Source organism: Scyliorhinus torazame, chromosome 8 (assembly GCF_047496885.1).
Source record: "Scyliorhinus torazame isolate Kashiwa2021f chromosome 8, sScyTor2.1, whole genome shotgun sequence".
Lineage (NCBI taxonomy): Eukaryota > Metazoa > Chordata > Chondrichthyes > Carcharhiniformes > Scyliorhinidae > Scyliorhinus > Scyliorhinus torazame.
Genome location: NC_092714.1, coordinates 172897604 through 172924488, shown reverse-complemented (window position 1 = coordinate 172924488; position 26885 = coordinate 172897604). Strand labels below are relative to the sequence as shown.

Here is a 26885-nt window from a genome sequence, read left to right as displayed (position 1 = left end):
CAGGATCGGGGGGGGGGGGGGGGGGGGGGGGGAGGAGGAACCAGAAGGACTCTCAGGGTTGTTAATATATACTGTATAATATGTATAGGTCGTTGCGACAGATAATTATATATTGGACTGTTAAATTATATTTTTGGAGAGTGTTACTTGTGATAAGGCAGTTGCCAATTAGGGTTAGTTTTCATTTTTGTTATTTATTATTTATTCATTTTTTGTTCATAAAATAGGTCATTGTTATTTGTGTTGTTATAATATTGTGTAAAGGATGCACAATGTACTGTGTTGGTTGACCAAAAATTTTCAATAAAATATTTATATTAAAAAAAAGAGAATGTCGCTTTAAGAAATGGTTAGCTGCTGATGTTACAGCAGTGATGACAGAATGTGGGTGGCGCTGAGCTCTGGTTCTGCTTTTTAGTTTCACATTGAGAAAAGTTTGGGTGTGTCTGTTTTTTTGGTTTAGCAGTGTGTTGCAGCTGAAGTCAGAAAAAGCAGCTGTACTGTTGATGCTCTCTGCCATGAAGGACTATCTCTTAATCATTTGGTGAATTCAGAAGAATTATAAATGTTTTCAGTATTGACTGTAAACTCTGATGTGCTTGTGTTTAAAGGTTTGTTAAGTCTTTTGGGTGTAAAAGGGCAGCATACAGGTTACTTTGTGTTGTATTCTTTGGGGTTTATCTTTGAAATAATGGTTGCTAAGATATTCACTGTTTGTTTTAAAAAGGTTAACTTGAGTTCATAGAATAAACATTGTTTTGTTAAAAAAAAATTTGTTCAATTTTTGCTGTACCATACCTGTAGAGTGAGCCATGTGCTCCCCATACCACAATCTATTAAAAGTTCTGGGTCAGGTGAACTCCATGGTACACTTTGGGGTTCTCTGAACCCTGACCCATAACAATTGGGGGCTCGAGGGGGATAAAAGTCTATCTATTGGATTAGCTTAGTGAACTTAAAGACAGTGAGGGGTGAGCATATTGTGGTTGCTTTTCAGGTGTGGTATTCTAGTTTAAGTAGGGAGTGTGTTGTGGACAATGGCTCTTTCAGAGGCTCAGAAGTTTTGGGGATGGAGACGGTCACACGCAGTACCTTAGGGACAGAGTCTAAAAGCAGACTGTTAGATTTGGCAAAAACATTGCAGTTAACATTACCTGGCAAAATGAGAAAAGATGAGATAATTATGGCGGTGGCAAAGCATTTAAAGTTGCCTGAGATACAGTTTGACTCATTGGAAATGGCAAAAATTCAGTTACAACTTAAACAAATGGAACATGAGAAAGAATTAAAGCAGCTTGAATACAAAAGAGATAGAGAGGAAAAGAAAGAGAAAGGGAGATACAGATCAGGGAAAAAAATAAAGAGAGAGAGTTTGAACTTCAGAAAATGACCATGAAACATGACAGTCAGTTAAAATTGGCAGACATTAAGGGAAACGTACAGTTGGATGATAGTGATCAGTATAGTGAGAAAGAGCCTCTAAGTCGAAGGCGTGGTGGGGATCTATTTAAATATGTCCAAGCATTGCTAAGGTTTGACGAGAAGGAGGTAGAAGCCTTTTTCATTTCATTTGAGAAAGTGGCTAAACAAATGAAATGGCCACAGGACATGTGGGTATTATTGATTCAAACAAAGCTGATAGATCAGAGGAGGTATCTGAGTCGTAAGAGGAGGTGAAAAAAATCCATCTTAGGTGCACTGAACTAGTGCCTGAAGCCTACAGACAAAGGTTTAGAAATTTAAGGAAAGAATTTGGTCAAACATACATGGAGTTTGAAAGGCTCAGAGTAATTTTGATAAGTGGATAAGGGCTTTGAAAATAGACGAAACGTATGAAGCTCTCAGAGAAATTATACTTTTGGAGGAGTTTAAAAATTCAATTCCTGATGTAGTGAGAACTCATGTGGAAGAACAGAGCGTCAAAACTGCGAGATTAGCAGCAGAAACGGCAGATGATTATGAATTAGATCAGAAATCAAAGCTTGCTTTCAGACATCAGTTTCAGCCTGTGAGGGATAGAAACTGGGGACATGCGAAATACTCAAGTGGTAGAGGTAAAGGTGATCTGATGGGAGATAATAAGGAGAGTGTACATCAGATTAAAAAGGAAATCCAGGAGGGTGGAAAAAAAAAGAAAAGTTTCAAATGTTTTCACTGTAATAAACTAGGCCATGTAAAGTCGCAGTGTTGGTGGTTGAAGAAAAGCACTGGGAAGGCTGATGTGTTAAAACAGTATAAGATAGTGGGGTTTGTTAAAGTGGTAAAGGAAAGCCCAAGTGAAGCGAAGGAGGTGCAAATGATTGTACAGCCTGATGAAGAGGTGATTGATAAGAAGGTGCCAGATGGATTTAAAAAATTTACTTGTGTGGGTAAAGTTTACTCATGTGTATCAGGAGGAGCAGGTTAAGAAGTCACAATTTTAAGAGATACGGGAGCTAGTCAATCTTTAATGGTAAGAGATGAGGAGTTATGTAGTTTGGGAAGAATGTTGCCAGAAAAGGTGGTATTATGTGGAATTCAGGGTGAGAGGAGTAGCGTTCCATTATATAAGGTAAGGTTGGAAAGTCCAGTGAAGAATGGTGAAGTGGTAGTAGGAGTAATAGAGAAACTATCTTGTCCAGGAATACAGTTTATCTTGGGTAATGATATAGCTGGATCGCAAGTGGGAGTGATGCCTACTGTGGTTGAAAAGCCAATGGAAAATCAGACAACTGAAGTGTTGAAGGACGAATATCCTGGGATTTTTCTGGATTTTGTAGTAACAAGGTCGCAAAGTCACAGGTTAAGACAAGAGGAGAAATCGAAGAGTGAAGATGAAGTTGCAATTATCAGAAATGATTTTTGATCAGATGGTTGAAAAGCAACAAGAACAGGTGGAGAATGAGGAGGATATTTTTAGTTCAGGAGAATTGGCGGAGTTACAACAGAAAGATGTAGAAATAAAACGGATGTATCAGAAAGCACACACAGAAGAGGAATCTGCGTGTCTACCAGTGTTATTACCGTAAAAGTAATGTCTTGATGAGAAAATGGAGACCTTTACATATGCAGGCGGATTAAAAGTGGGCAGAAGTTCATCAAGTAGTATTGCCGGTAGGGTATAGAAAAGAGGTGTTGCGAGTTGAACATGAGGTACCAGTGGGAGGTCATTTGGGAATAAGAAAAACTCAAGCTAAAATCCAGAAACATTTTTATTGGCCTGGACTACATAAAAATGTAGTTAAATTTTGTCAATCATGTCACACATGTCAAGTGATAGGGAAACTTCAAGCAGTGATAAAACCAGTGCCCTTAATATCCATTCCAGCATTTGAGGAACCTTTTACAAGGGTCCTAATTGATTGCGTAGGACCGTTTCCTAAAACAAAAAGTGGGAATCAATATCTTTTGACGATAATAGATGTTTCTACTAGGTTTCCAGAGGCCATTCTAGTACGTAATATTACAGCTAAAAAGACTGTGGAGGAGTTACTTAAATTCTTTATTAGATATGGGGCGGGATTCTCCACTCCCACTCCGAAGTGGCCGCGCCGTCGAGGTTCACGCCGGCGCGGAACGGCCCCGGTCCCGACCGATTCAGGCCCTGACAGTGGGCCAGTATCGGGGCCGCGTCATCTACCCGCGCCAGGCCTTGTCGACCGCGTAAAAGCGGCGCCGCATAGATGATGCGGCCGGCGCTGCATAACGGACGTCATCCGCACATGTGCGGGCTTGCCGGCGCCAATCCGCGCATGCGTGGTTGCCGTCCTGTCCAAATCCGTCCCGCATGAAGATGGGGGACGGATCTTGCGGGGCCGCGGGAGGAAGGAGGTCCTCCTTCAGAGAGGACGGCCCGACGATCGGTGGGCACCGATCGTGGGCCACCCCACATTGCAGGTGAAGCCCGGTGCAGGATCCCCCCTCGCCCCACCCCACAGGCAGCCCCCCCCAGCGTTCACGTACCGCCCACGACTGCAGCGACCAGGTGTGGACGGCGCCGGGGGGAACCATCCGTTTTGGCCTGGCCGCTCGGCCCACCCGGGCCTCAGAATAGCGGGGGTGCCGGAGAATCGCCATTTTGGGTGTCTCCGGCGATTCTCCGGCCTGCGGAACTCGACCGGGCCGTTCCTGCCGCTTGGGAGAATCGCGGGAGGGCGTCGGACCGGCGTCCCTGGAAATTTTGGCGGCCCAGGCGATTCTCCCAACCGGGGTGGGAGTGGAGAATCGCGCCCATGGACTACCCACAGAAATACAATCGGATCAAGATCAAATTTTACCCCAAGGTTATTCAAAGAAGTTATGGATAGCTTAGGAATAAAACAATTTATATCAACTGCGTACCATCCAGAATCGCAGGGAGCGTTAGAAAGGTGGCATCAGACATTAAAGACAATGGTGAGGGAGTATTGTCAAGATTATCCAGAGGATTGGGATAAAGGAATTCCATTCGTACTGTTTGCAATGAGGAAAGCACCTAATGAATCAACCAAATGTAGTCCTTTTGAACTAATTTTTGGTCATGCGGTAAGAGAACCACTTAAATTGATTGAGGAAAAATTGGTGGGTGAGAAATCGGAAATTACACATTGGATTACGTGTCAAATTTTAGGGAACGATTAAATAGAGCAGGCGAATTGGCGAGACAACATTTGAAAGTTGCACAAAATGTGGTGAAACGGGTCGCGGACAAGAAATCCCAAGTTCGTAGTTTTGCCAGTGGAGATAGAGTTTTAGTGTTGTTACAGGTGAACCTTTAAAAGCAAGGTCTAGTGGACCTTATCAGATTGAAAGGAAATTAAGTGAGGTGAATTATGTGGTAAAAACACCAGATAGAAGGAAGAATCACCGAGTGTGTCATGTGAATATGCTTAAAAGGTACTTTGAAAGGGAAGGAGAGAAAAAGGAGGAGGTTTTAATGATTCTAACTCAAAGTGACAAACCAAATCCAGATGACTGTGAATTTGACATACCTCAAATTAAATTGGAAAACGAGGATGTTCTTAAAAATTGGGATAAATTATTGAGTTACCTTTCAGAGGAAAAAAGGACTGACCTGAGAGTTATTGATATCACATGGGCAAGTTTGTAGAGATAAATTGGGAAGTATTAAAATGGCTACACATGATGTAGATGTGGGAAATGCTGTTCCAATCAAACAACATCCATGCAGACTTAACCCTTTAAAATTGGCACAGGTTAACAAAGAGATTGAGAGTATGCTTAAAGATGACATAATTGAAGTCGGTTGCAGCCTATGGAGCTCACCCATAATGATGGTACCTAAACCAGACGGTACCCAATGGTTGTAGACTATAGAAAGGTTAATGCAGTTACAAGAACGGACTCTTATCCTATCCCACGTTTGGAGGATTGCATTGAGAAAGTGGACAATCAGCTTTTATTTCCAAATTGGATTTACTTCAAGGTTACTGACAGGTACCTTTATCCGAAAGGGCAAAGGAGATTTCTGCTTTTGTGACTCTAAATGGTATATATCAAGTCGAAGTTATGCCATTTGGCATGGAAAACGCCTCAGCCAGATTTGAACGGCTAACTAACAAAGTTGTTTCAGGATTACCCAATTGTGCGGTCCACATGGGGCTGGTTTAGCACAGGCTAAATCGCTGGCTTTGAAAACAGACCAAGGCAGGCCAGCAGCACGGTTCAATTCCCGTACCAGCCTCCCCGAACAGGCGCCGGAATGTGGCGACTAGGGGCTTTTCACAGTAACTTCATTTGAAGCCTACTTGTGACAATAAGCGATTTTCATTTCATTTCATTTCATTCATTTTCATTCACATCGACGATCTGGTAATTTTCAGCCAGATATGGACAGAACATTTAAAACATCTGATGGAGTTATTCGATCGACTTCAGGAAGCGGGTTTGGTGATAAACCTAGCCAAAAGTGAACTTGGAAAAGCCCAAGTCACTTTCCTTGGCCATACAATAGGACAGGGTCGAATGGTCCCACCGGATGTGAAAACAAATGTTATTGGGGAGTTTCCGATACCCTCGAGACAAAGGGAAATAATGCGATTTCTTGGCATTAGTGGATTTGATCGAATATTTGTTAAAATGTTTTGTAGCATGATTGCTCCACTGATGGACTTGCTCAAGAAGCCTAACAAATTCCAGTGGACAGCGGAGTGTCAACAAGCATTTGACGGCCTGAAAGCTGTGATAACCAATGCTCCTGTGTTGGAGAATTGCAAGGGACTCTGTGATCAGATTGAACTAAAGTATCTGACTTTAAAGAGAAATGCCGAGGCCTAGAGAGCAATGGACGGATCGTGCAGAGACCTTCTTGTTCAAAGAGACTGTTAATATAAGAACATAAGAACTAGGAACAGGAGTAGGCCATCTGGCCCCTCGAGCCTGCTCCGCCATTCAATGAGATCACGGCTGATCCTTGTGGACTCAGCTCCACTCTCCGGCCCGTACACCATATCCCCGAATCCCTTTATTCTTTAGAAAGGTATCTATCTTTTTCTTAAAAACGTTTAAAGAAGGAGCCTCAACTGCTTCACTGGGCAAGGAATTCCAGTGATTCACAACCCTTTGGGTGAAGAAGTTCCTCCTAAACTCGGTCCTAAATCTACTTCCCCTTATTTTGAGGCTATGCCGCCTAGTTCTGCTTTCCCCGACCAGTGGAAACAACCTGCCCGCATCTATCCTATCTATTCCCTTCATAATTTTATATGTTTCAATAAGATCCCCCCGCATCCTTCTAAACTCCAATAAGTACAGTCCCAGTCTACTCAACCTCTCGTCATAATCTAATCCCCTCAACTCTGGGATCAACCTAGTGAATCTCCTCTGCACTCCCTCCAGTGCCAATATGTCCTTTCTCAGGTAAGGAGACCAAAACTGAACACAATACTCCAGATGTGGCCTCACCAACACCTTATACAATTGCAGCATAACCTCCCTAGTCTTCAACTCCATCCCTCTAGCAATGAAAGACAAAATTCTAAAAGGATTTCATTTGGAGGAAGAAGAAAAAAAAAGAAATGGACTATATTATTATACCTGTTGCGTGTGTTGTTTTTTGAAACGATAAAGTATATTTACTGTGTGCATTTCTTAAAGGATGGTGAAAAGGTGAAAAATGAAACCATTTTGAAGTTGATGGTTTATTTTTTTTTCTTGGGGGGGGGGGGGGAGGTGTCATGAGAGAGACGCTTTAAGAAATGGTTAGCTGCTCATGTTACTGCAGTGATGTCAGAGTGTGGGTGGAGCTGAGCTCTGGTTCTGCCTTTTAGTTTCACTTTGAGAAAAGCTTGGGTGTGTCTGTTTTTTTGGTTTAGCATGGTGTTGCAGCTGAAGTCAGAAAAAGCAGCTGTACTGTTGATCTCTCTCTGCCCATGAAGGACTATCAATCATTTGGTGAATTCAGAAGAATTATAAATGTTTTCAGTAGTGACTGTAAACGCTGATGTGCTGATGTTTAAAGGTTTGTTAAGGCGTTTGGGTGTAAAAGGACAGCATACAGGTTACTTAGTGTTGTATTCTTTGGGGGTTATCTTTGAATTAATGGTTCCTAAGATATTCACTGTTTGTTTTAAAAAGGTTAACTTGAGTTCATAGAATAAACATTGTTTTGTTTTTCAAAATACTGTTCCATTTCTGCTGTCCCATACCTGTAGAGTGAGCCATGTGCTCCCCATACCACAATCTATTAAAAGTTGTGGGTCAGGTGATACACTTGACCCATAACACATGTGATAGACAGAGCTAAATGATTCACTGGATCAGATCTAAACTCTGCAGTCCTGCCACATCCAGCCATGAATGGCGGAGGGCACTTAAACAACTCACTGGAGGAGGATGCTCCACAAATATCCCCATCCTCAATGATGGTGGAGCCCACCACATCAGTGCAGAAGTTAAAGCGGACAAATTTGCAACAATCTTTAGCCAGAAGTGCCGAGTGAATGATCCATCTTGGTCTCCTCTTCAGGTTTCCAACATCATAGATCTTCAGCCAATTTCAATTCGCATATCAAGAACCACCTGAATGCACTGGATACAGCAAAAACTATGACCCTGACAGTATTCCAGCAATTGTACTGAAGACTTGTGTTCCAAAGCTTGTTTTTCTAGCCAAACTGTTCCAGTACAGCTGCAACAATGTGGGAAAATGCCCAGATATGTCCTATCCACAAAAAACAGGACAAATACAACCTGGCTAATTACCACCCCATTAGTTTACTCTCGACCATCAGTAAAGCAATGGAAGGGATTATCAACTGTGTTATCAAGCAGCACTTGCTTAGCAATAACCTGCTTACTGATGCTGTTTGGATTCTGCCAGGGTCACTCAGCTCCAGACCACATTACAACTTTGGTCCAAACATGGACAAGAGTTGAATTCCAGAGGTGAGAGTGACTGCCCTTGACACCAAGGCAGCATTTGATCGAGTACGGCATCAAGGAACCCCTAGTAAAACTGGAGTCAATGGGAATTAGGTGGAAGACGCACCATTGTTTGCAGTCATACCTGGCACAAAGGGAAGATGGTTGTGATTATTGGAGGTCAGTCATCTCTTCAGCTCCAAGACATCATTTCAGGAGTCCCTCAGAGTAGTGTCCTAAACCCAGTCACCTTCAGTTGCTTCATCAGTGACCTTCCTTCCATCATAAGGTCAGAAGGGGGATGTTTGCTGATGATTGCACAATGCTCAGCACCATTCGCGATTCCTCAGACACTGAAGCAGTCCACGTTCAAATGTAGCAAGATCTGGTCATTATCCAGGTTTGGGCTTAAAGTGTCAAGTATCATTCACCCCACACAACTGCCAGGCAGGTTTTATCAACATCCTGGGCGCTTACCCTTGACCAGAAATGGAACTGAACTAGCCATATAAGTACTGTGGCTACAAGGGAACGTCAGAGGATAGGAATCCTGCAGTGAGTAACACACTTCATGACTCCCCAAAGCCTGGCCACAATCTTCAAGGCTCAGGTCAGGTGTGTGATGGAATACTCTCCAATTGCCTGGAATGCAGCTCCAACAACACTATAGAAGCTTAACATGCAGGACAAAGCAGCCCGCTTGATTAGCATCCAATCCACAAACATCCACTTCCTCCACCACCGACGCATGTGCACAATCTAAAAGGTACATTGCAGGAACTCACCAAGACTTCTACGGCAGCACCTTCCAAACTCACAAACACCAGAAGGACAAGGGCAGCAGACACAAATATCACCACCTGGAAGTTCTCCTCTCAGCCACTCACCATCCTGACTCGGAAATATATTGGCAGTTCTTTCAGTCGCTGGGTCAAAAAGCTGGAACTCCCTCCCAAACAGCACTTTCGGTGTACCTACACCACAGACTGCAGCAGTTCAAAAAGGAAGCTCTCCACCACCTTCTCAAAGGCAATTAGGGATTGGCAATAAATGCTGGGCTAGCCAGCAATGCCCACACCTTCGTAATAAGAAAGCATTTCATAGAATTTACAGTGCAGGAGGCCATTGGGCCCATCGGGTCTTCACTGGCTCTTGGAAAGAGCACCCCACTTAAGTCCATACTTCCAACCTATCCCGGTAACCCTGTAACCCCACCCAACCTTTTTAGACACTAAAGGCAATTTAGCATGGCCAATTCACCTAACCTGCACATCTTTGGACTGTGGGAGGAAACCGGAGCACCCAGATGAGCATGTATATTTTACCCTTGGAATAATTCAATCTAAAATAACCCAGCAGCAAAGCCATTTTACTTTTTTAAAAAACTGTTATTTTCATACCATTTCCCTGGAAGTTACCTCATAAGATAGTCACATAAAGATGAGTTGCAGAGGAAGATAAAAACAATACTTATAAAAATTGAATCAGTTCAGTTTCCATTGTTAAGTCCTGGTATTTTTAAGTGGAAAGGCTGAAGTGAAGGTTTTGAGGATGCAGGATTGTCTCCGCAGCTGTGAAGCCTTCTACTGTTGAATGGCCAGAAGGTGCTTTCACAGGTCAGTTCAGCATGGAATCAGGTTTACAGAGATAGAGGGAAGGTTCCTTGCTTCACTAGTTCTGCAGGCGCAGCCCTTTCAAAACTGCCATGTTACTTAGAGCAGACCTATAGGCTGTTTCTTGATGCCTTTCTCTGCTCTCTGTTGAGGAACAGTTTCTGGTCAAAGTGTCTTCTCATGTTGTTTCTGGATGTCTCTATGTTGCAGACAGTTTCTTGCACTGCAGCATGAAGCAAAGATGCGCAGAAGGGTGGGTGAGTAAATTTGCAGACGATACTAAAGTCGGTGGTGTTGTCGATAGTGTGGAAGGATGTAGCAGGTTACAGAGGGATATAGATAAGCTGCAGAGCTGGGCTGAGAGGTGGCAAATGGAGTTTAATGTAGAGAAGTGTGAGGTGATTCACTTTGGAAGGAATAACAGGAATGTGGAATATTTGGCTAATGGAAAAGTTCTTGAAAGTGTGGATGAGCAGAGGGATCTAGGTGTCCATGTACATAGATCCCTGAAAGTTGCCACCCAGGTTGATAGGGTTGTGAAGAAGGCCTATGGAGTGTTGGCCTTTATTGGTAGAGGGATAGTCAGAGGCTTTTCCCCAGGGTAGAGGGGTCAATTACTAGGGGGCATAGGTTTAAGGTGAGAGGGGCAAAGTTTAGAGTAGATGTACGAGGCAAGTTTTTTACGCAGAGGGTAGTGGGTGCCTGGAACTCACTACCGGAGGAGGTAGTGGAGGCAGGGACGATAGGGACATTTAAGGGGCATCTTGACAAATATATGAATAGGATGGGAATAGAAGGATACGGACCCAGGAAGTGTAGAAGATTGTAGTTTAGTCGGGCAGTATGGTCGGCACGGGCTTGGAGGGCCGAAGGGCCTGTTCCTGTGCTGTACATTTCTTTGTTCTTTGTTCTTTGATTGAGTTCCAGAGTCATGAGGTCATGTTGCAGCTGTACAAAACTCTGGTACGGCCACATTTGGAGTATTGCGTACAGTTCTGGTCACCGCATTATAGGAAGGATGTGGAGGCTTTGGAGAGGGAAAATCTTATGAGTAAAGGCTGATGGACTTGAGGTTGTTTTCGTTGGAGAGAAGAAGGTTAAGAGGAGTTCTATGCCATGCCGAGTCGCTGTTCCTTACAAAGCAAATGCTAATTCCATGACAGTTTTGAATTATTTTTAGCACTTGCTGTGTTCAAAAGGTCCAAGGCTTTAAAGCCCTTGGCTGGGATTCTCCGAGCCCGCGCCGGGTCGGAGAATTGCCGGGGGCGTGCGATATTCCGCAAAGCCGAGCCGCCGATTCTCCGGCTACCGGAGAATTGGCGCCTGCGTGGTCACCGCGGCACCGGTTGGGGGCCACTGAAATAGGCCCCCGCGGCGATTCTCTGCGGGCGACGGGCTGAACTCCCGCCGGCGTAGTTCCAACCAGGTAACACCCGGCGGGAACACAGCCGCTGTGGACGTCCTGGTGAGGGGGCGGGGGAATGACTCCAGGGGGCGGGGGGCTCCATGGGGTCCAGATCCGCGATCGGGAGCTTCCGATCAGCCGGCAGCCGCAATCTGGAGGGGGGCTACCTCCTTCCGCGCAGGCCCACTGTTCGGTCCCCGACATGTTGCTCCACGCCGGCGTGGAGACGGCAACCACGCGCATTCGCCGGTGCGGAGACAGCCGTGGCGCGCATGCGCGGACCCCCGCCGGTCATGGTGCGCATGCGTGGACCTGCGACGCCTGCCTTCCGGCGCCGGAGAAGCGCGCAGCACTCCGGCACCATACTAGCCCCCTAAAAACTGGGGAATTGCTAGGTCAGGAGGCCCGTTGACACCGGCGTACACCACTCCAGTGTTTACGCCGGCTTCAACGAAAGGCGGCTGTCCACCTTATCTGTCTATGTTCTTGGAGGAAATCCATCAAGGTAACATTTACAATTATCATAGAATCCCTGCAGTGCAGGAGGCTACTTGGCCCACTGAGATACACCAACCCTCCAAAAGAGCAATCTACCCAGTCCCACACCCCAGCCCTGTAACCCCACCTAACCTTTGGACACTAAGGGACAATTTAACATGGCCAATCCACCTGACCTCTACACAGTTGGACTATGAGAGAAAACTGGAGTACCTGGCAGAAACCCTTTGTAGACACAGGGAGAATGTGAAAATTCCACACAGTCACTCAAGGTAGGAATCAAACCTGAGTCCCTGGGAGCCGCGCTAACCACTGTCCCACCATGCCGTCCTTGGCAAGAATCATTGAATTTCAAAAGTCTTTTTATATCTGGGAATGTATCCCGTTCTCCTTGTGAGGTAAGACAAAAATGGTAAAAATCCATAAGTCATGTGACTGCCTCAGAACTCTTTAACTTACAATCCATTTTTAAAAAACGTAATAAGGAAAACACTGCTGATGCTGGAATCTGAGACAAGAATAACACGGACTCAAAGCGTTAACTCTATTTTCTCTCCCTCCAGATGCCGCCGACCTGCTGAGTTTTTCCAGCATCCTCTGTTCTTGTTTAAAAATGTAATCTTTCAAATGTTTTTTCTGAAATTGATAATACAGACAATCCTGCACATCGTAACAAATTTAACATTAGTGGGTTATTTTCATTATTTAAGAAAAAATATATTTTTCTTGAACTTTTGAAAGGATACTTTTTATCCCATCCACATTGGAAGGCACAAGAACTGCCTGTGGAATTAAGTGAAAAGGAACAGTTATTCATGCATCTTCATATGTTTCTGCATCTTCCTAAGTTCCTACATCATACCCTATACGAAGGCCAACATTACTATGTTTTGAGATTGTGCTTCTTAGTCAAGTAGTTTTCTGAGGTCTGCTGCCATGAGTTCTTATCCCTAATTCCACCCGGGAAATGTAAAATTATCACCCAGTGCTGCACACATTCTTGTGTGTCTTTGCACAGTACTTCGATAGTGAGATTGTGGACTTTACTCAGTCATCATCTGTTTTCGTCACACACTTCATAAGAAATGAGACATAATCCACACTGGATTTGCTGTCCTATGCTGCTGCAATGTCACTGACAAAGTTCATCACATTGGAATTGTAAGATTTGAGTGTCCGGCCCCCCTCAAACATGAAATTATATCGAATGGCTATGATAGTATTGGGACTGAAGCAAATCATAAAATCCCAAACCCCGCTGAGTACACAAGGATATAGAGGGCAAAACATCTTACAATCACAGCATTTTGATTATTCGGTAAAAGAAGTGACCCGTTTAATGAAGAAATCGAGGTGTTAATTAAACTAATAAAGTAAAAATTAAACCACGTTCTGCAGTATTTGAAATAGTGCCAAGAAGCTAGTTAACAACATGGCACAGAAGCACATGAACTCAAAAAAACTTGAATGCTTTACTGGTGGAAGAAAGCCAAACACCTATAAGAAGCCAGGCATTAAACAACATGATCCTCAAGGATTCACATACAATTAAAAATATTAATAAGACACACATTAAAAAATGCTTTTGTAGAAAACAATGAACAGTGAGTAACAGACACATGGTACATGTCTTTTAAACAGCAAACACATAGACACACAGACATAGGCCAGCCATCTTTAGAACACAAAGGGTTGGATTCAGAGAGAATTCCCCTTAAATGTTGAGAAAAAGACACTCCTTACTACTAATAAATTATATGGGATTGTAAGTATAAGCTTCTTCAAATCAATATTTGATTGAATATCCAAATTGTTTCTTAAGGTGGATTTAAAATGGTATGTTGTTTGAAAGTAAAATTGCCATGTTATAATTATCTTTAATGACAATGTATTCTATGATACAGTATTCATTACTATAATGTAATTTATAAATGATTCTTATAATAAATATTCATCAGCAAAAATAAGAATTGTAGTTTCATACTTGTACTCTCACGCGCCCACAAATAGATGACAATATCACAGAATACTTAAGTAAGGATTCTAAATGCTGATATTGATAAACTTGACATGTTTTCTCTCTTATAATTTACCTGTAGATATATTCTATCCTGAGATTTTTTTCTAGGAGGGAGGACCATAAGATATGAGTATAATTAGGCCATTCAGCCTATCGAGAAAGAGAGCGGTAGATGCCGGGCGAGGCCTCGCGGCTTCCCGGCAGCCTTGCGCGGGGGTGTCGAAATCAGAATCCCACCCAAAAGGGGCATTCCCAAATGGCGTATGCCTACGTAGGTTTTAATCCTACATAGGCAGGGTTACCTGGGATCTACCGGACTCCTATAGTCTACTAACCTCCCCAGCGAGGCTGCAGCCAGGCGCCATTCAGAACTGGTCCACATAAATGTGGACCAGGCGGAACCGCACCGGAGGTCTCCCAGGCTATTGGAGGCCCCAAGGTGGCACGGGATAGTGCAGGGTGGCTCCCTGGCCCTCCGCAGAATGGGGACACCTTGGCATTGCCCAGTTGCACCTTGCACTGCCACCCTGGCACTGCCAAGGTGCCCGGGTGGCACTGCCAAGCCAGCAGGAGCACTGCCAGAATGGCAATGCGCAATCCAAGGGTGCCTTGGTGCCATTGCCAAGGGTGAGAGCCCGAGGGGAGCCATGGCCATGAAAGGAGGGTGGGGGTGGTATGAAGGTTGGGGGGGGGGGGGGGGGCAGGCAAGTAGAAGCCTCTGGGAGGTGGGAGTGGTTCCTGAAGAGGGAGGCCCCCCAGAGCGGGGTGTTCTCACTTGGAGGGGGGGGGGGTTGAATAATGCCCATTTGTCTGGGGGGGGGGGGGCATTGTCCATAGGTAGAGGATGTGGGGACCCACAAGCTCACTTCGAGATCGGGCACCCTTTCAAATGTCATCCCGATTCTGAGTTCAGCTTCCTAGTGCTGAAAGAAATTCTGAGTGTGGGCTAAACCGGTGAGAAACTCGGCGCCGCTTGATAGCAGTGGGAAACTCACTGGCAGAGCCAGCGGAAAGCTCCCTGAAAAACCCACCACAAACAAACTTAGAAATGTTTGTGCTGAATTCTACCCCTATTCTCTCCTCGCAGTGGAAACATCTTTTCCACGTCTACTCTTTCTAGGCCTATTCTGTAAGTATTCTGTAAGTTTCAATGAGAACAGATAATTTCAGATCCCAGTTTACAGCTGCTATCACCTTTAGTGATCTGAAAATACTCTTAGTTTTAAGCGAACAATGAGTTTGACTGGGTAGGCTTACCTTGGCGGGAGATAATGAACGTACAACTATTAACAATCCTATTTTACAATTATGTTTGATAGTTATTAAAGAAATTACAAAGTCATCACAGCTAATTACATGGTAAGAGAGCAATTTGAAAATTCTTTGTTTTCTATTTAGCATGGGTCCTACACAATAGTTGCCCTAGATCCTAGCCTTGTGTCCCTCGTCATTAAAATAATTTTCCTGCACATCATACTTTTGTAGCATAACAATTCCTACAACAAAACTGCAGAATAATAACTACTGTTTAATTGACCTGTGTAACCCAGCACGGTAGCACAAGTGGATAGCACTGTGGCTTCACAGCACCAGGCTCCCAGGTTCGATTCCCCGCTGGGTCACTGTCTGTGTGGAGTCTGCACATTCTCCCCGTGTCTGCGTGGGTTTCCTCCGGGTGCTCCGGTTTCCTCCCACAGTCCGAAGACGTGCAGGTTAGGTGGATTGGCCATGATAAATTGCCCTTAGTGACCAAAAAGGTTAGGAGGGGCTATTGGGTTAAGGGGATAGGGTGGAAGTGAGGGCTTAAGTGGAAGGTGCAGACTCGATGGGCCGAATGGCCTCCTTCTGCACTGTATGTTCTATAACCCTTAATCTTTTTATAGGTGATATTTGTGGACTTGGATATGAAAATTGAACGTGACAGGCTGGAATAGGCAGTAGATCTTTTCCTGTCCATCGTTTCCGTATTTTCATATGCTTATTTCCTGTTTCTCTGTCCCTTGTTTTTTTCTGTTGATAAATGCTTGAAGACTAATTTGGTAGATACTTAAACCTGATACATACAGTAGAATTGCAAGCACAGTTCACTCGATTGCCATCTTCCTCAGTGTAGCACAGATCACCCGCAATGCAGCCTTTGGAGGTGGAGAGCTAAAAAAGAGAGAACTTTTAACATTTTCTGAAAGAAACATTTACATTTCAATAGCATCCACCATGATCTCAAAATGTCCCAAAACACTTCAGAATCAACAAGTATGTTTGAAACATAATCACTCATGTGATTCAGGAAACATGACAGTTAATACACACATAGCAAGGTCCCACAAATAGCAATGTGATAATCATCAAACAATTTATTATCAAATGCCATTTATACAAGCTGTATTCCTATATTTTTTTTACTTCTGAGTCAAAAGCTGTGGGAAACAGTACTTCTCGGAGGTGTATTTTTTGAAATTTAGAGTCCCCAATTCTTTTTTCACCAATTAAGGGACAATTTAGTGTGGCCAATCCGTGCGCCGCAGGTGGATCTTTGGGTTGTAAGGGTGAGACCCACGCAGACACGGGGACAATGTGCAAATTCCACACGGACAGTGACCCTGGGCCGGGATCCAACCCGGGTCCTTAGCGCGTGAGACAACAGTGCTAACCAATGCGCCACCGTGCCGCCCCTTCCTCTGAGGTGTACTTGTATATTAGTGTACTCTTAAGCTTGAATATCCCTCGAATGGCTGAATACCCAAAGAACTTCTGGCCACTGGATAACGGCCTCCTGAGTGTCCGTATCTCTGTTACAGGACTTCTGCAAATGAGATGTGAAGATAGCAGCTACTGACACTGACAATTGGTAGATAGTCACTAAAAGCCTTGACCTTTGTTTGGGGGGACATTGGGAGAGGTGAGCAAGAATGAGAAACATGCTGGCTGAGAAGAGGGCATGGAGAAAATAGAGTCAACAAATTGCCACCTTCTAAGCCCACTGTCTTCCTCTGCAGCAGAGACTAATCAAAGCAGGCAGGGCTCCTGAGGCACACCAGGCAAAAAGATACGCAAAGTTTTTTTAAAAATGTTTTCATTGGATTTTCCCATTTTATATTCAACAATTCATGAATTACAAATTACAAAACCGCGCCAAACAAAAAAAGAGAAAAAAAAGAACCAACACAGATATTCACAAGCAATTCTCTTCCCTACAACTGTGACTATGACTCCCCTTTTGACGGCATCGAACGCCAATATGGCCAGAGCACGTATTTTCAAGTGTCTATGTACAGTGTAGTTTGGGCCTTAGCTTGCCCTCTGACCAGCCCCCTGCGGCTTTGTCCCTTGTCCCTTTTGTTCTCTTTGCGTGCCTTCGCCCCACCCTCTCCCGTCCCCCACCGTCCCCTTCCCACCCCCAACTTTCCTTTTCTTCTCTGTCCCGTGGCTCCCCCTACCCTCCCTCTTGCTCTACTGGTTGCTGGCCATGAACAGGTCTTGAAGCAAGTTGGTGAATGGCTTCCACTTCCTGTGGAAGTCCTCTTCTGACCCACGGATGGGAAATTTTGTTTTCTCCAGCCTGAGAAATTCCGCCTGGTCAGACAGCCAGTCTGCAACCTTGGGTGGTGCTGCTGTTCGTCAGCCGAGTACGGCGGGTGATCTGGGAGGCAAAGGCTAGGGCATCGGCACACCTCCCCATGAAGAGGTCTGGCTGATCTAATACCCCAAAGACCACCACCTTTGGGCATGGCTCCCACCTCAATCCCACAATTCTGGATATGGCCTCAAATAAGGTCGTTCAGTACCCGACAAGTCTGGAGCAGGCCCAGAGCATGTGGGTGTGGTTGGCCGGACCTCCCTGGCACCATTCGCATTTGTCCTCCACCTCCGGAAAGAACCAACTCATTTGACTTCTGGTTAGGTGCACTCTGTGCACTACCTTTAGCTGCGTTAGGCTTAGCCCTGTGGGCAGGGAGGTGTTTTTTGCCTTGTGCAGTGCTTCGATTCAGAGACCTCCCCTTATCTCTATGCCTAGTTACTCGTCCCATTTTTCCCTTGTTTCGTCCAGGGGAAAGTGCACCTCCTCCAACAGTAGCCCGTACTAGTCCACATAGCTTCCCTTCCCTAGGTCGCCTGTGTCCAGCAATTCTTTTTCTAATGAGTATTGTTATCCTGGTATTTGCGGGTACGTCGTTATTTCCTTCCGGAGGACATTTTTGACCAAAAGGTATCACAGGTTATTTTGTCCTGGTAACGGGAACCGCACCTTGAGCTCCCCCAGGGTCATTACTCTATCGTCCGTGTACATGTCGCTACCGGTCAGCGTCCCCTCATCCTGTTTCCATCTTTTGAAGGTGGCGTCCATTATTGTGGGATGAACCTGTGGTTGTTGCAAATGGGGGCCATGGTGGATATTTCGGTTAGGCCAAACTATTGCCTCATTTTGTACCACATCGGTAGCGTGGCTACTACCACTGGGCTCCTTGAATATTTGGCCGGTGGGGGGATGGGAGAGCAACCGTGGCTAGGGCTCGGAGGGATGTCCCTATGCAGGAATTCTCTTCCAACTTCACTCACTCTGCTCCCGGTTCCTTAAACATCCCCGTACTCTTTCTGCGGTGGCCGCCCAATGGTAGAACTGTAAGTTCAGGAGGGCCAGGCCTCTCATGTTTCTTCTCCTTTGTAGGATGTTCTTTTGGATCTTCGGGCTCTTCCCCCCCCACCCCCTCCTCCCTCACCTTCCCCACATAAACACTGTGATTAGTTTGTCGTCTGTGTTGAAAAAGTCCTTGGGGATATAGATCTGAACAGGAAGAAGAACTTGGGCAGCACATTCATTTTGATTGTCTGTATTTTCCCTGCGAGGGAGACTTGAAATGAGCCTCACCTCTGCAGTTCCTTTTTGACTTCCTCCACCAGACACGTCAGGCTCCATTTGTGGATCCGTGTCTGGTCGTGGGCTATTTGGATCCACAGGTAACGGAATTTGGTCAATGCTTGCTTAAAAAGCAGTCCCCGTAGCTCTGTCCCTCCCCACTATGGGTTTGCAGGGAAGATCTTGTTCTTGCCCAGGATAGGTTTGTAACTTGAGAAGGCACTGAACTCCTTCAGGAGTTTCATTATCCCTTCCATGGTGGCCTGGGAATTTGAGATGTAGAGGAGCAGGTTATCTGCGTAGAATTAAACTCTGTGCTCTCTTTCCCCCCTTTGGATACATCTCCACCCCTTCGCCGTTCTGAGGGTGATCGCCAGTGGCTTGGTAATGGGCATCCCTGCCTCATGCCTCCGTGCAGTCAGAGGTATCCAGAGCTGGTGGTGTTTGTCCGTATGCTGGCCATGGGATTGCTGTACAATAGCTCCATCCAGGAGGTGAACCCTGGCCCAAACCAAACCGTTCCAGTACCTCTATGATGTACTTCCAATTGACTCTAACAAAGGAATTTTCTGCATCCAGAGAGATGATCACCTCTGGTGTTCTCTCCCCGGATGGGGTCATTATCACATTCAGCAGGCGCCTGCTCTTGACAAAGCCCATCTGGTCCTCCGTGATTACCTCTGGCATGCAGTTCTCCAGTTGCCTCACCAAAGCTTTTGCCAGGCTAATTGTGTCTGCATTGAGTAGTAAGATGGGCCTGTAGGACCTGCACTTAGCTGGGTTTTTATCCTTTTTGGGTATTAGTGATATTGAGGCTTGTGCCAGTGTTGGTGATAGGGTACCCCTTACTAACGAGCCTGCAAACATCTCCCGCAAGTGTAGGGTCAATGCTGGTTCAAATCTTTTGTAGAAGTTTGCCGGGAATCCATCTGGCCCTGGCGCCTTTCCCGGCTGCATGGAGTTCTAATGGTGCTGGCGAAATGGCTGCACACACATTTATACTCCGCCTACTGGACGGAGCCAGCAGGCAGGGACTACCACCTTACCTGTAGTACAGGGTCTTACCACACATCTTCTAATATGTACAACAGTGGTGATTACCACAAGGTGAAGAGCTCGATCCTCCACCTCAAGATTTTGTCATTTTTGATCTTGCCCCGCTGTTAAACATGAAGGCAACCGACCGTTGGTCAGTGAGGAGAGTGAATCTCCTGCCGGCCAGGTAATGCCGTCAATGTCGCACAGCTTCCACAATGGCTTGGGCCTCCTTTTTGACAGGAGTGCCGTATTTCGGAGGCATGGAGGGTGCAGGAAAAGGCGGCTAAGGGTCTGCCTGCCTGGTTGAGGGTGGCGGCCAGAGCCACGTCTGATGCATCGCTCTCCACCTGAAAGGGGAGGGACTCATCGACCGCGTGCATCGTGGCCGCGGCGATGTCCGCCTTGATGTGGTTGAAGGCTTGGCGGGCCTCAGCCGTCAGGGGAAAAACTGTGGACTTGATGAGTGGGCGGGCCTTGTCCGCATAATTAGGGACCCACTGGGCGTAATACGAGAAAAACCCCAGGCATCGTTTCAGGGCCTTGGGGCAGTGGAGGAGAGGGAGTTCCAGGAGGGGACGCATGCGGTCAGGGTCGGGCTCGAGGACTCCATTTTCCACTACGTAGCCAAGGATGGCTAAGCGGTTGGTGCGGAACACGCATTTCTCCTTATTGTATATGAGGTTAAGGAGTTTGGCGGTATGGAGGAATTTTTGGAGGTTTGCGACGTGGTCCTGCTGATCGTGGCCGCAGGTGGCGACTTTATCTAGGTACGGGAAGGTGGCCCGCAGCCCATACTGGTCAACCATTCGGTCCATCTCGCGCTGGAAGACCGAGACCCCATTAGTGATGCCGACGGGAACTCAGAGGAAGTGATAGAGGCGGCCATCTGCTTTGAACGCAGTGTATTGGCGGTCCTCCGGGTAGATGGGGAGCTGGTGGTAGGTGGACTTCAAGTCAACTGTAGAGAAGACGCGATACTGCGCAATCTGATTGACCATGTCAGATATGCGTGGGAGGGGGTACGCTTCGAGCTGCGTGTACCGGTTGATGGTCTGACTGTAGTCAATGACCATTCTGTGCTTCTCCTCAGTCTTCACCACCACTACGTGAGCTCTGCAGGGGCTATTGCTGGCCTCAATGATCCCCTCCCGCAGAAGCCGTTGGACCTCCGACCTGATGAAGGTCCTGTCCTGGGCACTGTACCGTCTGCTCCTAGTGGCGACGGGTTTGCAGTCCGGGGTGAGGTTCGCAAACAGTGAAGGTGGTTCGACCTTAAGGGTCGTGTGACCGCAGACGGTGAGGGGAGGGCATGTGCCCACCGAATTTCAAAGTAAAGCTTTGGAGATGGCATTGAAAATCCAGGCCATGCAACAGGGCAGAGTGGGGGAGGATGTAGAGCCTGAAGTTGCAGAACTCTACGCCCTGGACGGTGAGGGTCACGATACAGTAACCCCGGATTTCAACGGAATGGGATCTGGAGGCCAGGGAGATTTTCTGGGTGATGGGAGCAGCGCCTTACCGTAGTGGGGTGGATGAAACTCTCTGTGCCTCCGGAGTCAAAGTGGCAGGTCGTCGCGTGCCCGTTGATCTTCAACATTGTCGTAGCGGTTGCGAGGTTGCGGGGCCGAGACTGATCCAGGGTGATGGAGGCGAGCTGCGGAAGATGTTGGGAGGTCCCGGGCTGATCAGCGGTGGGCGGAGGTAGTAGTAGGCGGCGAACGGCCAGACGAGCCGGGGTCCTGAGGCGCGTTCCAAAATGGCGCTGAAGATGGCGGCGCCCACGGGGTGCACATGGCGGGTGGTGGGGAGATGGCGGCGCCCACGGGCCGCATGTGGCTTGCGGAGGAGAAGATGGCGGCGCCCCTGGGTCGCAGGTGGGTGGTGTAGAAATGCCAGGCCTGGAAACAGCGGCGACCGACCGGGCCTGGCAAACAGAAACGAAGAGTTCTTTCTTCCCACACCCGTTGCAGGTCGTGCTCCGCGCCGGGCAGCGCTGCCTTGGGTGTTTGCTTTGTCCACAAAAATAACACTTGGGGCCCCCCCCCAGAGTTGGCTGGCTGCCGCGCGGCACAGGCTTGCGGTGAGCTGGAGTCGGCAGCTGGTGGGGCCTACGATGCCCACGAGGGTGCCGTGCGGTCGGGGGTGTAGGGCTCCAGGTTACGGGAGGCCCCTTCTAGTGTATTTGCAAGCTGCCTAGTCTCCGCAAGATCGAGCTTACCCCCTTCCAGTAGTCGCTGGCGAATGTACGTAGACTGCATGCCCATGACATAAGCGTCTCTGATTAAAAGTTCGGTGTTTTGGACTGCCGAAACTGCCTAGCAGTCACAGTTCCTACCGAGGATCTGTAGGGCTCGCAAGAAATCATCCAGCATCTCCCCTGGGAGTTGCCGTCTCATGACCAGGAGATGCCTGGCGTACACTTGGTTTGCCGGTTTAACGTAATGTCCCTTTAGGAGCGTCATCGCTTGTGAGTAGGTGGGCGCATCCTGGATGAGGGGGAAAATTTCAGGGCTCACCCGCGAGTAGAGGACTTGGAGCTTCTGTTAGTCCGAGGGTTCTTCAGTGGCTGCTCTGAGGTAGCCTTCGAAGCAGGCTAGCCAGTGGTCGAAGGTAGACGTGGCGTTGACTGCGTGAGGGCTCAGCTGCAGGCGATCAGGCTTGATTAGGAGATCCACCTTTTAAAATCTTGAGCAATAAATTGATGTACCGTCAATTACCACGAGACGAGAACGGTGAAACAATTGAGGCTTTATTGCACAAGATGTTGTGCTCCCGCAGCTGGAACCAGAATTGAATCAGTGCAGGAGGATACACTTTTATACGCCGCCTGCTGGGCGGAGCCAGCAGGCAGGGATTTACCGTCGTACCTGTAATATACGGACAGTGCCGTAATATACAATATACCACTAGTGGTGTCTACCACAACAATCAAGATGACCACCATCATTGTTTTCATCATGTGCATGTGCCCCTGCTCTCCTGGGTTCCTCTTGGTTTGGGGGCCCTCCAAGATGGCTGTTTATGGTGCCCTTGTTTCCGTTGTTGCCATGTGCAATCTGTTATAGCCAGCTTTCCACCCCCCCCCTGCTGCCTCAACATATCCCCCTGGGCCTGCCACCCCTGTTCCAGCGGACCGTACCCCTTCAGGCTCTCCCCTGTCTTCCCCCCCCTCCGCAACGTTCCCCCCTGCTGCCACGCACTCTCTTCCCATCGGGAGTTGTGCTTCGGCCCCCCCTTCGCCCGTGCTTCTCTGTGCTAGCTCAGCCGCTAGTGTGCTGGTGTCCCCTCCGGCAATGATCTTTACCGTCCCCTACCCATTACGTTTCTCCCCCCCTTTATTCCTCCTTACCACTTTCTCTACCTTACCACTCTCGCTCCCTCCTTCTTGAGACTCATAACCAGACTGAAGACAAGGAACATCTATCCTGCGCAGTTAGTCTATTCGTTTTCAACAAAGGAAACCAGAGTTCGAATTCACTGCTGGTGTCGCTGCCTTCCCAGCCCGCATTTGCGCACAAATTTGTCTACTTCTGTGGTGCGGTGAAGTAATACCCCTTACCCTGGAAAGTCACCCAGAGTTTGGCGGAGTATAGCATTCCAAACTGCACGTTGCTCTTGTATGGGGACGCCTTGGCTGCAATGAATTCTGCCCAGTGCTTGGCCAGGTCTGTCTCAATTTCCTGGTACACACAGATCAAGTGTCCCTTCCTCTTACAGGACAGTTTGTGCATTGCCCAATTCAGGGTCTGTTCCCGTCTCGGTACTGGTGCAGTTTCATGATGGTGGCCTGCAGCTGCATCCCGGCTTTGAGCTTTGGCTGGAGTGACTTGTGGCCTCTGTCCACTTCTGGGGGTTTGTGGACGGCTTTCCCCTCCAACCAGCTAGCCGAACATCTGGGCCACGTACTTCATAGGGTTCCTGCCCTTGATACCCTCCGGTAGGCCCACAATGCGGAGTGACTGGTTCTCTTGGTCTTCAACTTTCCCCTTCAGCATTCCTTGTGTAGCCTCAAACCTTGCCATCTCTGACTCAAATGAGGTGATATCGTCTCTCTGCTCTCCAGCTCCCGGATCGTCGCCTCCTGTATCTGCAGTTGCCGCTCTGCCTTTTCCAGCGCCAGTTGAAATGGGACTAGTGCCTCCGCTACCGCCACCTTCACTGTTGCCATCACTTCTAATTTGATGGTGTCTCTGTGCAATTGGAGCTCCTGTGTTAAGAGGTCCTTCCAATCATTTATTAGGGGTTGCCTGGCATATACCATGGTGGCCCACATGCTCATGTGTGGCCGATTCCTCGTCGCCCCTCATGTTTGTACCGCTTCAATCTTCCTCTTTAGGCTTTTGCAGATTCTGCCGTCCTTTCAGTTCCTCAAATTGTTGCCTGGCATGTCTCATTCGTTGTGGTGGTGTTGGAGGAGGATGTTTTTTCCCCAGGTTTAGCGGCCTATGTTTGCCTTAAAAGTAGCTAATTTCAAGTTTCCAGGAGAGCCACTTTTCACGTGTGCGCTCAACACTTCCCCGTCACTGGAACTGCTTTACACGAAGTTAAGTACCACGGCGCAAATCTTCAGGTTTCATTAATTAATTTGGTGATGCATGCAGGTTTTCTTTGCTTCAAATATACATCTTTACATGTTGTACAAGGGTGTTTGGATAGAGTAAGGGTTAATGTGGGACCGGGGAAACAGTATTGCACACACAGTGATAGACTGTGCTTGTAGAGTCTGAAGGAACCAGTATGTGGACAGCGAAATGCAGGACAGGAGCTTGGAGATATATATAATTATTACTTGTTAATACATGGTTTATGTTTGGGGGGGGGGGGGGGTCATGTGATGCGAATGCGGGAGTGAGTGAATTTTGGCTCTGCTCGTCTTTTAATCCTATACTTTATTCTTGTCCACATTTCATAATTGTCTTTTTTCTGGACATGTGCTCTTTTTCCCTTATTTGTCCATGGGATGTGGGCGTCACTGGCTGGGCCAGCATTAATTGCCCATGGTTAAGAGTCAACCACATTGCTGTGGATCTGAGGTCACATGTAGGACAGACCTAGTAAGAATGACAGATTTCCTTCCCTGAAGGACATTAGTGAACCAGATAGATTTTTACGACAACCGACATCGGTTTCATGGTCATCGTTCGAATTTTAATTCCAGATTTTTTTATTGAATTCAAATTTCACCATCTGACAAGGTGGAATTTGAACGCAGTCCCCAGATCATTACCTGGGTCTCTGGATTACTAGTCCAGTGATAATACCATTATGCCACTGCCTCCCATGCTTGGTAATATGTCCCTGGATGATCCTAATTGGAGTTTTGAGAAGATGATCCGAGTTAAATCGTAAAGAATCCTCGTGTGATTGAGGCGGTCGAAGTTGGCTGTGGTGGGACACAGCCTGCAGTGGCATTGTTACTGATGAGCGGGCCTGCACCTCAGTGGGTGCAGTGCAATCGGGGTGACGACTCCCTCTGAGAGTGTAGTTCTGGATGCTGATCTCGGCTCCGTGTTGCTGGTCTTTGATGCTCACCTTCAGGAACTGCAAGGTATCCTTGAGAGAATGGTGGAGGCACAGGAGAGAGTCTGTGCATTTGATAGAGCACTTTCCCTGGTAAGGGCCTGCCTTGGGTTCGTGGAGATCGTGCTGCATGGTGCGTCGCATATCCTGATGAATCTGGAGGGAATGGCCGGGATAGTAGTATCTGTGCTTCCAGTTTCTGGTGGAAAGTGAGAGGCGAGTTCCCAACTGAGTTTGAAGATTGGCTGTCATGTTTTAGTCATCCTGATTTGAGGGCTGGGTGTATCCAGTTCAACGGAGCACGACATATATTGTATTAAGTGAAGGTGTTTTGGTCATCGGAATCCTCAAGGAATCCTGAGAAATGTTCAATGATCCTTTTACGGCTTTGGTCTTTTCTTTTTTTTGAAACGCATTTTATTACAAACATATATCAAAGCAGGTTACAGCAAATAAACAGCCTGGGAAACATACTTCCTAACAATCAACCGTACAGTCTGTACAGATTTCTCCTCTTTTTCACCCCACCCCCCTAGTGGCTAATAGCTCCTCAAACAACTCACAAACATCCCCCACCTTTTCTCAAACTCCCCTGCTGAGCCCCTTAACTCATACTTTATCCCCTCTAACTGCAGTAAGTCGTACAGGTCACCCAACCATGCCGCTACCCCCGGTGGCAATGCCGACCGCCACTCCAGCAAAATTCGCCGCCGTGCAGTCAGAGAGGCAAAGGCCATAACATTGGCCTTCCTCCTCTCCATGAGCTCTGACGTCCCTGAAACCCCAGATATCGCCACCAAAGGGTCCGGGGCCACCTCCTCTTCCACTATCCTGGCTAAGCCCGCGAACACTCCCATCCATTATCGTCCCAATTTTTCGCAACCCCAAAACATGTGTGCGAGATTTGCTTGCCCCCGCCCACACGGCTTTGGCCTTTTCAAGCAATAAAGGTGGTATTATTAGCTTGTAGTTCTTCAATAATCCGGAACTTTACTGCCTTATGATTATGCTGTTGATTATTTGTTGTCTTTTCTCCTGTAAGGGTGTGCGAGGCGTGAGCACGAGTGCAAAAATCCCGTTACCCTGTTCCAGCAAAAAACATATTAAGTCGATTCTGTGATATGTGCACAGTTTTACTCCTTTTTACGTGCAATTATCCTTGCAGTTACGGGAACGGAGTGTATTTTGAACATCCTTTATCTTGTTGATAGTCAAGATGAGTGGAGCCACAGCAGGGTGATGGGCGAGTGGTTGGTGGGAAGTTGGGTGGTCGGGTTAGTTAATTTCTCACGGAGATTGAAGATAGTCTTCCAGTTAGAGCTAACCGGATCAGGTTTCTATTTAGCTTTTTGTTAATTTGAATTTTAAAAACCGTGCCTGTCTCCACTGATGGCCTAGGCACATTATGTATCCTGGGGAGGACTGTGTTCCTTCTGATTTTTCCTGGAGTGCGGTGTATTTATGGAATATCCTGCTGCTCCTCCTTGTGTTCGGGATGCTTCTTTATTTGCCCGAGCAGTTTTTTTGATTTCTTATTTGGGTGTTTTTCCTTTCAGGACTTTTTTCTCCTTCTCGTCATCTGAGTGAGCAGTGTGCTTT

At 47.0% G+C, this 26885-nt stretch overlaps 1 protein-coding gene across 3 annotated transcripts in view; it reads right to left on the bottom strand.

The window, feature by feature from the left end:
- Positions 1-26885, bottom strand: part of spo11 (SPO11 initiator of meiotic double stranded breaks) — a 171377-nt gene that overhangs the window by 81790 nt on the left and 62702 nt on the right. For 2 of the 3 annotated variants that reach the window (XM_072514521.1, XM_072514523.1), the window contains 2 exons: positions 15938-16024; positions 12600-12636 (listed from right to left, as the gene is read on the bottom strand). In XM_072514521.1, coding sequence (XP_072370622.1) covers positions 12600-12636; positions 15938-16024 — 124 coding nt within the window. The remainder of the gene's footprint in view (positions 1-12599; positions 12637-15937; positions 16025-26885) is intronic. The other variant, XM_072514524.1, reaches the window with a different exon arrangement.